Below are 15,927 nucleotides of genomic sequence, written 5' to 3' on the forward strand. Positions count from 1 at the left end.
TCTGTAAGCGGGGCAGGAGGGAGGGAAGTGCCCACCCCGAGGGTGAGGGCTTCCCCCTGGCAGTTGGGGATCCAGGGCTGGAAGTTGGGGGGCAGGAACTGGGAGCCCTGGCACCCCCCAGCACTGGGCTGTGTCGCTGTGTGGTGAGGGATGCCGGGGTAAGGATTGAGTGTGGTGAGGGATGCTGGGGTAAGGATTGAGTGTGGTGTGTGAGGGATGCTGCTGGTCATGGGATGTCAGCGTGGGCCCAGTGGCAGGAAATGGGGGCTGGTGAAGCTGGGACAGCCCAGAGTGGGCAAACACCCATTGGGGAGAGGCTGGGAGTGCCCTGAGGGGCTTTCTAGGGCAAGGGAGATGCCCAGGGCTCTCCTGACATTGCTCATTCACATTGGGGGTGCCCCTTTTGTCCATCCACTCTTCCTCACTGCTGAAAGCCTCCTCCCACCACATGGCACATCCCTGGGCTCTGGGAGGGCTCCTGGCACATCCCTGGGCAGATTCTCTCTGTCACAGCAGCAGCACAAGGCTGGTTGGGGCCCCCCAATGCCATGGCAGGAAAGGGGGCTGGTGAAGCTGGGACAGCCCAGGGTGGGCAAACACCCATTGGGGCGAGGCTGGGGGTGCCCTTAGGGGCTTTCTAGGGCAAGGGAGATGCCCAGGGCTCCCCTGACATTGCTCATCCACATTGTCCATCCACTCTGCCTTCCTCACTGCTGAAAGCCTCCTCCCACCATGGCACATCCCTGGGCACTGGGAGGGCTCCTGGCACATCCCTGGGCAGATTCTCTGTGTCACAGCAGCAGCACAAGGGCGGTTGGGGACCCCCAGTGCCACCAGCCCCAGGATGAGCCCACAAACCAGCTCTGGGCACGGTGCTGGTGCCCTGGGCAGGCGTGGGTGGCTTCCAGAGCTTTCTAGGAATCGGCTCTTGCCCAAGCAGCCCTGCGGGGTGTGGGAGGAAGTGGCCACCCCACAGCATCTCCTGACCCTCAGCGGGCTCAGGCTGTGGGGTGGGGGCACTGGGGGGGCTGCATTTCATCTTTGTGAGCTGGCACCAGCACCACAGCCTGCCCCAAAGTGCCATTCCCTCATCCCTCCTGTCTCTGTCCCCGTGTCCCCACAGCCTGGCCACTCTGCCTCCCTCCCACGCGAGCAGGAGACAGAGGAACAGAGAGAGACAGAGAGAGTGCAAAAATAGAGTTTATTTCCATTTTTATCACATAGAAAAAAGCGGGTGTTTCTTGGGGCTCACCCAGCTGCAGCAATAAATACAGTACAAAACTCCCCACGCCCAGAGCTCCCACACAACCACGGGACTGGGGCTGCGTCAGGCTCAGGAGGATGGGAATGTGTCCAAGTGGCTCCTTCCGGCCAGGGATGGACACAAATAAGTTAAAACTGTAATAAGTACTCTGAGTTTAGCAGGGAAGGGGGACAGAGCAGAGATGCAGCTCCCCAAAGTGCTGGGGCTCCCCAGAAAAGCCTCATCCTGGTGAGGCTGCTGCATCTTCCCTCCCCTCCCTCCTTAATGGCTAATAAATATTAATTACTAGAAAATAACACCCATCAGATGTGTCCCTGCAGGCTGCAGCCCAGGCAGGGAGATGCTGCTCTGGAGCATCCTCATCCTGGGATGTTTTCCCCTGGGATGATGCAGCAGCCCCAGCAGTGCGAGCCATGGGGAAACTGAGGCACAGGCAGTGCCAGCAGCAGCTGTGGGGGCTCAGCCCAGCTCCAGAACCTCGTAGCAGAGATACGCTTGTGTTTAAATATTAAACAAGGGTGATGCTGCACAGGGACCTGTGCACGGATCCACCGCGGGATCCCCTGGCAGGGGGAGCATCCCCAGACAGATAAATATTAAATAGCCATAAATATTAAATAAGCAGGAAATGGGGTGCTCCCGGGATGTCCCTCAGGTGGGACATCCACAGGCAGGGGTCAGAGGCTGGCGAGGTGCCGCAGTGCCCGGTACGCCGTCTCCAGGAACCGCTGGAAGTTGGCCAGGATGAAGAAGCCGCCGACTTGGTGGTGGAATTGGGAGGAGAAGGTGGGCACGGGGTCCTGGTTCTCTGTGGGGTACGTCACCGTGGCCAGGCCCAGGTCCTCCATCTGCAGCCAGGCAGAGGCAGAGGCATCAGCTCCAGGCTTGGAGATGCCCCCCCTGCCCCAGTGTGCCCTTCGTGGGCATGCAAATCCCACCGTGCCCACCCATCCCTGTGAATACAACCCCTACCATGCCCACCCATTTCTTGGGATACAGCTCCCACTGTGCCCACCCATCCCTGTGAATACAACCCCTACCATGCCCACCCATTTCTTGGGATACAGCCCCTGCCATGCCCACCCATCCCTGTGAATGCAGCCCCTGCCATGTGAATGCAGCCCCTACCATGCCCACCCATCTCTTGGGATACAGCTCCCACCCTGCCCACCAAATCCTGTGAGTACAACCCCTGCCATGCCCACCCATCCTTATGAATGCAGCCCCCACCATGCCCACCCATCTCTTGGGATACAGCCCCCACCATTCCCACCCCTTCTTTGGGATGCAGCCCCTGTTTTACCCACCTGTCCCCACAAAGTCCCCCCTTTGCCCCCTCACCTGCTGCTGGATGTTGGAGGACAGGTTGGCCATGTCCAGCTGCAGGGTGTCCACCAGCCCAGCGTGGCCGGGCAGCAGGGCACGGATGGTGGCCAGAGAGCCGTGGTAGACGCGGAGGCCGGCACGGATCTGGCTGAAGCAGGTCTCCTGTGGTGGGCATGGCGTGGTCAGTGGGGCTGGGCATGGCCTGGCCACCAAGACACGGAGGCTCTGGGGTGGCCTGAGCCATGAGCAGCTCGTGGCAGGGGTGGGCTGCCCGCACTCACTGCCTGGAAGGTGCGTTTGTGACACTGCTCCAGCGGCGCCTGCGCGATGTCCAGGTCCTGCCGCACCAGCAGCAGCTCGTCCTCCTTGCACAGCTGGAGGGTGTCACACTGTGACAAAGGGGACAAGGTGAGGATACCAGAGGACCCCAACACACCCAGCACCCCCAACATCCCATCCCAGAGCTGTGGGACCCTGGAGTGGAGCCGGTGCCATGGGGATGGAGGTGTGGCTGTTGTGTACCCAGGAGGGTCACCACATGTCCCCGGTGGGTGCCCCAACACCCCGGGGCTGAGCCTTGGGCAGTGCAGGGGACACTGCTGGCTCCTGGTATTGATAAGGGCAGGGAGGGGGTCACCTTATCTGTGACCTCGCAGTGGCTGCCATCCCCCCTCGGCAGCGTGTGGGACTCACCACCAGGCGCTGCAGCGCAGCCACGTCCCCGCGGATCTTGCGGGTGAACTCGAGGTTCCTCTGCAGGAAGAGCTGGAAGTCCTGGTCCCCTGAGAGCTCGGTCAGCGGTGCCCCGTGCAGCGCCCACCACGGCGCCCACAGCAGCACAGCCAGCAGCAGTGCCAGCCCACCTGTGGGGACAGCAGCTCAGCGCCCACCCCATGGAGCCCCGACCCCACAGCCAGGATGGGCTCAGCAACCAGGACCACCCTGGGGATGGTGGCAGCAGCAGCGTGGCCTGGGGACAGGGCAGAGACCCCAAAAGGGGAGAGACACCAGTGCTCCCAGTGCCCCCAGTGCCAAGGGCAGCAGCAGGGGGCTCTGGATGTGTGGGTGCAACAGGTGCTACAGGTAGGGTGGGTTTAGGGGTGCTTTGGGTGCTCTGGGGGCAGTGGATCCTATGGGCAAAGTGGGTTTTAGGGGTGGTTTGGGGGCACTGGGAGCACTGGGTGCTGTGGTTGTAGGGGCAGTGGGTGCTGTGGGCAAAATGGGTTTTAGGGGTGGTTTGGGTGTAACAGGAGCAGCAGGGGAAGCGGGTGCAATGGGGGCAGTGGGAGATGGGGGTGCTGCGTGGCTACTCACGGGTGAGGAAGCACATGGTGGGTGCCCGGCTCGGTGTCTCCTCCTCTGTGCAGCGCGGCCCTGCCCAGCCCGGCCCGGCTCCTCTCGCTCCTGCCGGGCTGTTCATTGATCGGGTGGCATTTATAGCGCATGGGTCTCCGGGATTCTCACCGATGAGGCAACAGCGCGATTGCTTCACTGCCTTAATCACAGCATGCAAATCTCCCGGACCGGGTGCTCGGCCGCGGCCTCAGCCCGGGCTTTCCGGGGCCGGTGGGCAGCGGTGCCCCTCGGTGTGGCTGCAGCCCCCGGTGGTGCCCGGGCAGTGGGGCGGGTGCCGGGACGGGCAGGAGGTGCCTCGGTGACTCATTAACCTGCTCGCCGCGTTCCCACCACGCTGGCCAGGTGTGCCAGAGCTCAGCACAGCAGGGTCATGTGCGGGGTCACTCACAGGGTCACTCGCAGGCAGCCGGCCAAGGGGATGGTGGCTTCTCGCTGCCGCTGTCACTCTGGGGTTGTCCCCATCCCCAGCCAGGCGGGCAGCACCCCCTGGCAGCTGCCCCACACACCAGGGTGGGTGCTGGGGGTGTGACCTTCACGGTGGTGGCACCAACTGCAGTGAGACCCGACCCAGGCAGGTGCCCAGGGCTGTGGCTGCCCGGGGCAGCACCACAGGGCCAGATCCTGCCCTGCTGGGGCTGTGGGGCCGGGTTGTGCCCAGTGCAGCGCCAAGCACCGGCCCCATCGGGCTGACCCCACCCGCGAGGGGCCAAACCCCCCTCTGACCCTGCGGGGAAGAGGCTTCCAGGGCAGCCCTTGGCACGGGCTGGCTGCTCCCGGCCCCGTTGCGTGTACGAGGGAATTTTGGCTCGTGCCGGTTCCCGCAAGTCCTTCCAGGATCTGCTGGCCGGGTGCCAGCTGGCCGGCTCGGGCTCGGCACGGGCTGCCCGGGGCACGGGAGGCGCCTGCTCCCCTCACAACCCCGGCCGGGGTGAGCCCAGAGCAGGACTGGGCTGGGGAGGCTCATCCTGCACCCCTGACCCCCGGCTGGGCCCCATCGCTGCCCTGCTGGGGGCTGTGGGGACAGGGATAGGGGTGGGGACACGGATGGGGACAGGGAACCTGGTTTCTGCAAGTTGCAGATGCTGGTGGGCACTGGGATGGGCCACGCACCCAGCGGGGTAATTTGTGGGGTACAGTTAGTGGGGTACAGTTTGTGGGGTACAGCCACAGCACCACTCCCAGAAGCTGGAAGTCCTGGAAGTTTCTGCCTCCAGCTGGGAAATAAACCCCCATCAGCTGCAGCCAATCCATGGGTACCAAGCAGAGCCTTCCTGGCACAGCCAGGTGTGAACTCTAAAAATTACTGCTGACCTCCCTTGGAACCTGGCAGCACTAAACGTTCTGCCCTCTGGGTGTGTGAGAGGACCTTGTCAGCAGTCTGTTAATGGGATTTTTGGGAGAAACAGCCCCCCCAGCTCTGCCTGTCCCCACCCTGGTGGCCATTGAGGGGCTCAGGGTGGTCCCCTCAGTCCGGGCACCCACAGGACCAGCCCAGAGGATGAGGATCTGCCCTCTCAGCAGGTTGGCGCTTTCAGGAATTGTGCTGGCAGCGTGGGGGGGTTGAATCAGTGCCCAAAGGCCCTGTCAGCTTTCCAGGGAAGGAAGTGGTTTCAGATATGAAACTGGGGGGGTGTTGGGGGGAGGAGATGGCCCAGCAAACCCCCCCACCCCCCACCATGGGGCTGGAGCTCGGTCCAGGGACTGTTCCAAGAACCCACCCTGCTGGAACCCTCTGTTTCAGCCTCATGGCCACCCTTCCTCTTCCTGGGGCCCAACCTGGGCACCCTCAGCCCCTTCCTGGCATCTGCCAGCTCCTGGGATGTCCCTGTGTCCCCAGTGCCAGCCCCCCTGGCTGGGCTCTTGCCTTCTCTGGTCTCCCCCAGAGCGGGAATGGGCTGGGACAGCCCCGCTCTTGACCTGCAGCCCTGGCTGCCATCCCGGCATGGGCGGGGCTGGGAGATTCCCAGATTTTCTCAGAGAACTCATCCCAGATGCTGATGGGAGCCACCTGGAGTGGCTGCATGTCCCCTGTGTCCCCATCAACCCCCAGGGCTGGTGTTGTGGGGGGCTCTGTGCCTTTTTCAGTGTAATCCTCCTGGGATACCATCCTGGAGCTGCTGGGACCACTCCCAGCACCACTGAGACAAAGCTCCAGTCCCCCAGGATGGCCTGACCCAGCTCCAGTCCCATCTCTGGTGCCTCACCCCAGGGAGAGAGAGCAGAGACCCCAAGCCAGCCCCATGCCCCTTCCCCATCCCAACAAACCCACAGCAGGAGCCACCAGGGCTGGTGTTTTTCCATCTTTTATTTTAAAAGTCATAATTGAAGTTTTAACAAAGTATGACCCCGTTGTGGGAGCTGGGAGGGCACCAGTGGAGACCCCACTCCTGCTCCCTCCAGCCCCGCTCCCCTCGCTGCCCCCCAGCATCGGCTCCGATGTCACCACAGGGATCCTTTGAAGGATGTTTTATTGGGGAGGGGGTCCCACCACAAGTGCAGGTGGTCAGGGGGTGTGGGCCCAGGGAACCCCCTGTGTCCCCTCCCACAGTACAGACATGCAGGGATTTATAAAAGGGGGTCTGGGGGGGACGGAGGGCCCTGCTCAGCCACCATCTGTCCAAGGGACAAATAAAAAAGCACAGCCAGGGCCCAGGGTCACGGGAAACCATCGTCATCGTCCTCTGCCATCTCCTTGGCAAACTCCAGGTCCTGCTGCTCACGCTCCCGGCGCTCCTGGAAAGCAAAGGCTGAGATTGGTGGCAGATGGGGACAGGAGCCACATCCTTCCCGTGGCCGTGGTGGCCGCAGAGATCTCACCTCTGCAGATTCCAAGTCCTTGTTGTACGATTTGGGTGGGAACCTCATGGCCTGGAGAAAAAGAAGAGGAGCAGCTCAGAGCTGAGCCAGCCCTGAGCCACGTCCTGCTGTCCCCACCAGGGCCAGGCTGTGCTCACCTTCACGGACATGTTGTGGATGTCGAGGCAGAAGGAGATGCGCTGGTGGAAGGCCAGCTGGGGCTCCCGCGTGGAGTAGATGTCGATCATCTCCTTGGACTGCACGTAGCCCTTCTCGTGGTTGATGCTGGCCTCGATCACGCCGTCCCGGATGGCCTGCGAGCCCGGGCACGGGGCAGGGCATGGGGTGTCCCCAAGGGCTCACACAGAGTCCCCTGAGCGTCCCCCAGCTCTCCCTGGAGGAGCCTCCACCCAAACCCGGCGGTGCTGCAGGGAGGGGTGTGGGGAACGGGGCAGGGTGGGGGCGCTGTGGGCACATCCCACAGGGATGGGATTCCCTGTGCTGGTACCTTGGCAACGATGAACTCGGCGTCCTCGGGGCTGTCCAGCTGCAGCTTCTGGGCAATGTCAGCCAGGGAGATGCGCGAGTAGGAGAGGCTGATCATGCGGACACCTGCAGGACAAGGGAAGGGGATGCAGCCCCCCAGGCCTGCCCAGCCTGCTGGGGGTCCCCAAACACCCTCCCCTCCTACCTGTCTTGATGACGTTGTGCCTCAGCCGAATGATCAGGGTGTAGGTGCCATCAGCCTGGAACTTGTCCCCAAACTGGTCAAGGACTTGGTTGAACTTGGCCAGGTTCCCTGTCCTGACGGCTGGAGGGAAGAAGGTGGGAATGGGGGAAGGAGAAAGGGAATTCCCACTGGGTCCCTTCCCACTGAGGATATTCCATGATCCCCTGACCCTGCAGGAAGGACAGACGGACAGGGGTGGGCAGCCATACCCTGGGTCAGCAGGAAGTAGGGCATGAGCGAGCGCTTGAGCGAGGGCTGCCGGAACTGGAGCCTGTCCGGGATCTCCCCGAGGAGCAGCTCCACCACGATGAGCAGCTTGTGCACCTGGGGCACAGCAAGACTCTGAGTGAGTCCCCATGGAGCCTCAAACTGTCCCTGTGCACTCCAAGAGGTCTTGCACCCATCCCCGTGGGGCACAAGACTCCAGGAGATCCCAAACCCGTTCCTGTCCCTGTGGGGCCTGGAAGGTCACAGATTTGTCCCTGGGAAGTTCCAAACATAGGAGATGCTGCATCTGACATCCCTGCAGGGCCCAACACCCTGGGAAATCCCAAACCTGTCCCCATGGGGCCTGACCCTGGGAGATCCCACACCTGTCCCTGCAGAGCCCAACCCTGGGGGCTCCCAGATCTCATCCTGGAAGGTGCCAGGCCTGGAAGATCCCAGAGCTGTCCCCGTGGAGCCCAACCCTGGGGAGCCCTGGACCTGACCCTGGGAAGGCCCAAATCCCAAGGGATCTGACATCCAAGGAGGTCCCAAACCTGGGAGATCCCAAACTAAACTCCATGGAGCCTGACATCCCAGAAGGTCCCACATCCAACCCCTGTGAGATCCCAACCCTGAGGAGTCCCAAACCTGGGAGTTCCCAACCCAAATTCCATGGCCCCTGACATCCCAGGTCCCACATCCAAGCCCTGTGAGATCCCAAACCTGGGAGCTCCCAAACCAAATTCCACGGGGTCTGACATCCCAGAAGGTCCCAAACCTGGGAGCTCCCAAACCTGGTAGTTCCCAAACCAAATTCCATGGGGTCTGACATCCCAGAAGGTCCCAAACCTGGGAGTTCCCAAACCAAATTCCATGGAGTATGACATCCCAGAAGGTCCCACATCCAACCCCTGTGAGATCCCAACCCTGAGGAGTCCCAAACCTGGGAGTTCCCAACCCAAATTCCATGGCCCCTGACAGCCCACGTCCCACATCCAAGCCCTGTGAGATCCCAAACCAAATTCCATGGGGTCTGACATCCCAGAAGGTCCCAAACCTGGGAGCTCCCAACCCAAATTCCATGGCCCCTGACAGCCCAGAAGATCCCAAACCTGGGAGCTCCCAAACCAAATTCCATGGGATCTGACATCCCAGAAGGTCCCAAACCTGGTAGTTCCCAACCCAAATTCCACGGGCTCTGACATCCCAGAAGGTCCCAAACCTGGGAGCTCCCAAACCTGGGAGCTCCCAAACCTGGGAACTCCCAACCGAAATTCCATGGGGTCTGACAGCCCACAAGGTCCCAAACCTGGGAGCTCCCAAACCAAATTCCACGGGGTCTGACATCCCAGAAGGTCCCAAACCTGGGAGCTCCCAAACCAAATTCCATGGGCTCTGACATCCCAGAAGGTCCCAAACCTGGGAGCTCCCAACCCAAATTCCATGGCCCCTGACATCCCAGGTCCCACATCCAAGCCCTGTGAGATCCCAAACCTGGTAGCTCCCAACCCAAATTCCATGGAGCCTGACAGCCCAGAAGGTCCCACATCCAAGCCCTGTGAGATCCCAACCCTGAGGAGTCCCAACCCTGGGAGCTCCCAACCCAAATTCCATGGGGTCTGACATCCCAGAAGGTCCCAAACCTGGGAGCTCCCAAACCTGGTAGTTCCCAAACCAAATTCCATGGGGTCTGACATCCCAGAAGGTCCCAAACCTGGGAGCTCCCAACCCAAATTCCATGGCGCCTGACATCCCAAAAGGTCCCATAACCAACCCCTGTGAGATCCCAACCCCGAGGGGTCTCAGCCCCAAGCCAGGCAGCTCCTGCCCCCTCCTCACTCACCGTCTGCTTGAAGCCCACGGCCGTGTGCTGCGGGGCCTTGCGCAGGGCGTTGGTCATGGTGCGCCGCGCCTCCGAGTACTCCAGCTGGATGGCCTTGATCCGCCCTGCGCCCACACGGGGCGGGTGGGGAAAGCCACCCAGTGAATCCAACCTGACCTACACGGATGGGGCTCCAAATCCTGCCTGGAAGCCCCACCTCCAGCTGATCAAAGGGGTTCTCTGAGGAACCGGAGGTGCCGGGAGGCAGGGCAGGCGCCGAGCCCCGCTCACCTGTGTAGTACAGGTACCGAGCCCACTCGTTGTTGTTGGCCTGCTCGGGGAACACGGATTTGGAGACGAGTTTTTCAGCCTGGTCGTAGAGGTTGTAGTGGAGGTAATTCCTCAGGAGCAGGTTCAGGAGCGTGGCCTGGCCGTCGGCGTCGTGGCGCAGCGTGGCCGTGCGGAGCCGGGCGTGCAGGAAGCTGTGGGGTGGGACAGGGAGTCAGGGAACAGGGAGGAGAACAGGGGGATCAAATCAGGGACAGCCCCCCACAAAAAGAGGGAGGAAAACAGGGGCATCAAATCAGGGACAGCCCCCCACAAAAAGAGGGAGGAAAACAGGGGGATCAAGCTCTTCCCACAAAAAGAGGGAGGAAAACAGGGGCATCAAATCAGGGACAGCCCCCCACAAAAAGAGGGAGGAAAACAGGGGGATCAAATCAGGGACAGCCCCCCACAAAAAGAGGGAGGAAAACAGGAGCATCAAATCAGGGACAGCCCTCCACAAAAAGAGGGAGGAAAACAGGGGGATCAAATCAGGGACAGCCCCCCACAAAAAGAGGGAGGAAAACAAGGGGATCAAGCTCTTCCCACAAAAAGAGGGAGGAAAACAAGGGGATCAAGCTCTTCCCACAAAAAGAGGGAGGAAAACAAGGGGATCAAGCTCTTCCCATAAAAAGAGGGAGGAAAACAAGGGGATCAAGCTCTTCCCACAAAAAGAGGGAGGAAAACAAGGGGATCAAGCTCTTCCCACAAAAAGAGGGAGGAAAACAGGGGGATCAAATCAGGGACAGCCCCTCAAAGGAAGAGGGAGGAAAACAGGGGAATCAAACTCTTCCCACAGAAAGAGGGAGGAAAACAGCGGGATCAAGGTCAGGGATCCTCTTAAGGATGTTTTATTGGGGAGGGGGTCCCACCACAAGTGCAGGTGGTCAGGGGGTGTGGGCCTAGGGAACCCCCTGTGCCCCGTCCCACAGTACAGACATGCAGGGATTTATAAGAGGGTGTCTGGGAGGGGACAGAGGGCTCTCGAGTTTAGTTTGGGATCTCCTCCCATAGGAAGAGGGAGGAAAAGAGGGAGATCAAACTCAGGGACAGCCCCCACAGGAAGAGAGAGGAAAACAGGGATGAAGCTCTTCACACAGGAAGAGAGAGGAAAACAGGGGGGATCAAATCTAGGACAGCCCTCCATAAAAAGAGGGAGGAAAACAAGGGGATCAAGCTCAGGGAAAGCCCTCCACAAAAGAGGGAGGAAAACAGGGGGATCAAACTCTTCCCACAAAAAGAGGGAGGAAAACGAGGGGATCAAGCTCAGGGACAGCCCCCCACAAAAAGAGGGAGGAAAACAGGAGCATCAAATCAGGGACAGCCCTCCACAAAAAGAGGGAGGAAAACAGGAGGATCAAGCTCTTCCCACAAAAAGAGGAAGGAAAACAGCGGGATCAAGCACAGGGATCCTTTGAAGGATGTTTTATTGGGGAGGGGGTCCCACCACAAGTGCAGGTGGTCAGGGGGTGTGAGCCTAGGGAACCCCCTGCGCCCCCTCCCACAGTACAGACATGCAGGGATTTATAAGAGGGTGTCTGGGAGGGGACAGAGGGCTCTCGAGTTTAGTTTGGGATCTCGTCCCATAGGAAGAGGGAGGAAAAGAGGGGGATCAAGCTCAGGGACAGCCCCCCACAGGAAGAGAGAGGAAAACGGGGATGAAGCTCTTCACACAGGAAGAGAGAGGAAAACAGGGGGGATCAAATCTAGGACAGCCCACCATAAAAAGAGGGAGGAAAACAAGGGGATCAAGCTCAGGGACAGTCCCTCACAGGAAGAGGGAGGAAAACAGGGGGATCAAGCTCTTCCCACAAAAAGAGGGAGGAAAAGAGGGGGATCAAGCTCAGGGACAGCCACCCCACCTCCGGACCACGTCGAGTTTGTTGAGGAATTCGTAGATGCGGGAGTGGTAGTAGTAGCACTTGGCCACCACCAGGTCCAGGGCCCGGCGGTTCTGGGAGCTGATCTTCTGCATCAGGTCATCGGACACCTTCTGAGCCTGAGGGACAGCAAGGGAGGTCAGAGCAGGGGGACTGATCCCAGGAGGGGCTGTGGGGAACAAGCAAACACTGCAGGGATGAGGGACAGCAAGGGGCAGAGGCAGGGGATGGCTGGGGAGCAGCTCAGGGTCTCACCTCGGGGTACCTCTTGCTGTTCATCAGGTAGATGACGAGCAGCAGCTGCAGGTAAGCCTCCACCTCTGGCAGGAGAGGGGCTGAGGCTGCTTTCCCTGTCCTTGGGCGGAATTGCAGCTCAGCTTCTGTGTCCATGGACTGAGGGGAGAGAGAAATTGGGGATCACTGTCCCTGTGTGGAGACAGCAGCCAGCCCAGGACTGCAAGGACCTGGCCCTGCTCACATTTGTCTGAGCAGAGGGGCTGCTCGTCCCCAGTGTCACCAAACCCCACTGCCCTGCTCCAGAGGCTCCTTGGAGAGGGAAAGAATCATGGAATTCCAGGCTTTTTTGGGTTGGAGGGGCCTTCAAGTTCATCCCTACCCTGCCACCTTCCACTAAATGAGGTTGCTCCAAGCCTTGTCCAACCCAGCCATGGACACTTCCAGGCATGGGACAGCCACAACTTTCCTGGGAAATCCATTCTGGTGCTTCACTGCCCTCACAGGGAAGAATTTTTGGCCAGTATTCAATCTAATCCCACCCTCTGTCAGTGGCAAGCCATTCCCCTTTTTCCAAGCCCTTGTAAATATTCCGTCTCCATCATTCCTGTTGCTTCTTCAGATACTGGTGAAGAGGCCACAATAAGTTCACCCCTAAACCTTCTCTTCTTCAGGCTGAACAATCCCAATTCTCCTTGTCCTTCCTCACAGCTGAGCTGCTCCATCCCTTTGAATATCCTCTGGATTCACTCCTACACCTCCACATCCTTCCTGTGCTGTGGCAGTGTTATTGCAGACTCCCAGCTGGGTAACAATTAGCATTATTTATGATTGCAGAAGGCTGACCAATTGTTTTATTCTGTTCTATTATACTATACTTATTAAGAAGCTCATCACCTTTACAGACAGTCTGATACAGCTTTGACTTAACTAGTCATTCTCTTTAAACTGACCAGTTTTAAACTAAAACTTTAAACTAAACATCATCACCAGTGTCTAACCAAGAAATTCCCCTTTGGTAAACAACCTCCATAACACATCCCACACGGGCACAACAACAGGTGCAGCGAGTGCAGATAAGAATTGCTTCTCATTCTTTCCTCTGATTTTCTCACAGGAAAATGCCTGGGGAAGTCCTTGGCTGCTCTTTGTGGCCAGAGAGAATTCTACAGGGGGTAGGGGGGTGTCAGCAGAGCAGGGCAGAGCAGCAGGTGTCCCTACCTCCTCCAGGAACCCCAGCAGGAAGTCCCTGACAGTGCAGTTGGAGGTGAAGAAGCCGTGGATGGCCTTGTGCAGCACGTTGGGGTTGAGGCGGCGCGAGGTGGAGGGCAGAGCCCGCAGGGCCCTCAGGACGTAGCGCGGCTCCTTCCCCGACACCGCCTTCTCCAGCTGCTTCACGTGCTCCTTGATGTCTGTGGGGGCACACAGGGACACCCCTCAGCCCAAATCCCAGAGCTGCCCCCTCGCCCTGTCCTGCTGTTCTGAGCTGCCCTTGGTGTCCCCAGTGTCCCACCTGCCCTGTTTGGAGAGGGTGGAGAGGCCTTTGCAGAGTTTTCTCCCTCTGCACCCCCGTGGGGTCCCAGCACAGCAGCCCCCCTGTCCCTCACAGTCTGTCCCCAAAATACACCCTCACCCTCACAATTCCCTTCTACAGTGATCGCCCCAAAACACAGTTCCATCCCCCATTCTTCAGTGACCCCAAAACCAACCTCCCCTTTCCATTCTGTCACACACTGCCCCAAACACCCTTCTCCACTGTCTCCCGCACAGAAAACACAGCTCCCATCTCCATTTCCCTCCCTAAATGCCTTTCCCTATAGTGACACCCCCCCAAACACACCTCCCCTCTCCCTTTCCCCTTTCCCAAAGTGTCCCCTACCCTAAACTCAGCTCTCATTTCTCTTTCCCTCAGAGCCCCCATCACTGATCTCACCATTCCCCTCCTCCATCACCTTTTCTCAGCCCCCCTCAGGTACCCCCACCCTGACCCCCTCAGGGCTCCCTGTACCTCCCCCAATCCCCCCCTCCAACACCCCCAATCTGTGCCAGGCTCCTTCAACCCCCAACCCCCCTCAGTCCCCCCCCATCCCCACAGCCACCCCCATTACAACAACACCCCCCCCTCACCCTCCAGCGTGATCGCGTCCAGCTCCCGCTGCGGCTGCCGCTCTCCGCCCGCCTCGGGGGCCACCGGCGCCGCCTCCTCGTGCATCTCGACGTCGGGGGGCGCGGGCGGGGGTCCCTCCGGGGGTGCCTTGGCCTTGTCGCCGCGGCGGCGGGACGCGCCGTCCTGCTTCATGGCGTGACACTGCACAACGGGCCGCCAGGCGCGACCAGCCGAGCGACGAGCGACACACGATCGTCTCCTTCCGCCTTTCGCTCGCCCGTTTCCGCCCTCGCTCGGGTTGTTCCGTCGCGCTTTCGGATGGCTCGGGCACCGCTCGGGGAGTTCCGTCGCGGCCGCTCGTGGAGTTTCGTCATGCTCTCGGGTGTTTCCGTCTTCGCTCGTAGATTTTCGTCCGCATTTTCGGGCGTTATCGTCGAGCCTTCTCGGAAGGTTCCGGTATCGATCGGCGTGTTTCGCCGCTCTCCTTCGGGAATCTCCGTAGAGCTTTCGGGGGTTTCCGCCGGGTGCTGAGCAGTTCCCGCCTTTTGGGGGCGCGAGCGAGTCTTCGGTGAGGTCCCGTGTGGGGCTTGTCCATGAGGGAGCATCCCATGAAGGGTCCCGTGAGGGGCTTGTCCATGAGGGGGCATCCCGTGCAGAGTCCCGTGAGGGGCTTGTCCATGAGGGAGCATCCCATGAAGGGTCCCGTGAGGAGCTTGTCTGTGAGGGGGATCCCGTGAAGGGTCCCATGAGGAGCTGGTCTGTGAGGGGCATCCTGTGAAAGGTCCCGTGAGGGGCTTGTCTGTGAGGGGGATCCCGTGAAGGGTCCCGTGAGGAGCTTGTCTGTGAGGGGTATCCCGTGAAAGGTCCCGTGAGGAGCTGGTCTGTGAGGGGGATCCCGTGAAGGGTCCCGTGAGAAGCTTGTCTGTGAGGGGCATCCCGTGAAAGGTCCCGTGAGGGGCTTCATTGCCCTGTATTGTCTGTGAGGGGGATCCCGTGAAGGGTCCCGTGAGGGGCTTCATTGCCCTGTATTGTCTGTGAGGGGGGATCCCGTGAAGGGTCCCGTGAGGGGCTTCATTGCCCTGTATTGTCTGTGAGGGGGATCCTGTGAAGGGTCCCGTGAGGGGCTGGTCTGTGAGGGGAAATCTTCTGAAGGATCCCGTGAGGGGCCGAGCTGGGATCGAGGATCCCGTGAAGGGTCCCATGAGGGGCCGTGCTGGGATCGGGGATTCTGTGAGGGATCCTGTGAGGGGCCGCGCTGGGGCCAGGTCGGGGGTCCCGTGAAGGTCTTGTCTGTGAGGGGGGAACCCGCGAAAGGTCCAGTGAGGGGTTGGTCTGGCATTGGGGATTGTGTCAGGGGCCCCATGATGGGCCGCACTGGGATCGGGGATTCTCTGAGGGGTCCCTTGTGGTGCATGTGGGGTCGGTCTGGGACCACGCACTCCACAAAGGGTCCCTTGTGGGCTTGGGGACCCTGTGAGGGGCTGGGCTGGGATTGGGAATCCCGTGAGTGAGGAGGGAGCTGGGGTCTCATGAGGGGCCAGGTTGAAGCTGGGAGTTCTGTGAGGGGCCTGGTCTGGGACTGAGGCCAAAGGGTCTCATGGCGGTTCCAGGTTGGAGCTGAGCTCCACTCGTAGCTGTTGCAAGGCAGAGCCTGGTTGCTGGTGCTCCCAGAGCCATCAGTCCCCACTCAGGTGAGCAGTGCTGCCCTTGCTGAAGGAACCCATGGCCACCAGAGACCCTCCCAGGGTCTGAGGGACCCTCCTGACTTCCCCCCAGGGCTAAGTGCCTGTATTTTTCTTATAGCATCCTGAGCTTGTCAGATGTGCTGTGGAACCAAAACCACACAAAATTAAGAAATTGACTTTGACAACACCCAATTAT

At 60.2% G+C, this 15,927-nt stretch overlaps 2 protein-coding genes across 2 annotated transcripts; both read right to left on the reverse strand.

Moving 5' to 3' along the window:
- Positions 1-1,941: 1,941 nt before the first annotated feature.
- CSF3 (colony stimulating factor 3) lies at positions 1,942-3,920 on the reverse strand. The gene is made up of 5 exons (XM_064733940.1): positions 3,905-3,920; positions 3,284-3,453; positions 2,872-2,979; positions 2,606-2,752; positions 1,942-2,112 (listed from the first exon to the last, which is right to left on the reverse strand). The coding sequence occupies exons 1-5, from the start codon at positions 3,918-3,920 to the stop codon at positions 1,942-1,944; spliced, it is 612 nt and encodes a 203-aa protein (XP_064590010.1).
- A 2,311-nt stretch (positions 3,921-6,231) lies between these two features.
- On the reverse strand, positions 6,232-14,330 carry PSMD3 (proteasome 26S subunit, non-ATPase 3). Its single transcript, XM_064733662.1, has 12 exons — positions 14,067-14,330; positions 13,161-13,351; positions 11,961-12,098; positions 11,688-11,824; positions 9,793-9,983; positions 9,523-9,626; positions 7,682-7,796; positions 7,434-7,553; positions 7,251-7,354; positions 6,901-7,056; positions 6,764-6,814; positions 6,232-6,679 (listed from the first exon to the last, which is right to left on the reverse strand). The coding sequence occupies exons 1-12, from the start codon at positions 14,236-14,238 to the stop codon at positions 6,602-6,604; spliced, it is 1,557 nt and encodes a 518-aa protein (XP_064589732.1). The 5' UTR covers positions 14,239-14,330; the 3' UTR covers positions 6,232-6,601.
- Between the last annotated feature and the right edge of the window lie 1,597 nt (positions 14,331-15,927).

The sequence above is a fragment of the Zonotrichia leucophrys genome, chromosome 27 (assembly GCF_028769735.1).
Source record: "Zonotrichia leucophrys gambelii isolate GWCS_2022_RI chromosome 27, RI_Zleu_2.0, whole genome shotgun sequence".
NCBI classification, from domain to species: domain Eukaryota; kingdom Metazoa; phylum Chordata; class Aves; order Passeriformes; family Passerellidae; genus Zonotrichia; species Zonotrichia leucophrys.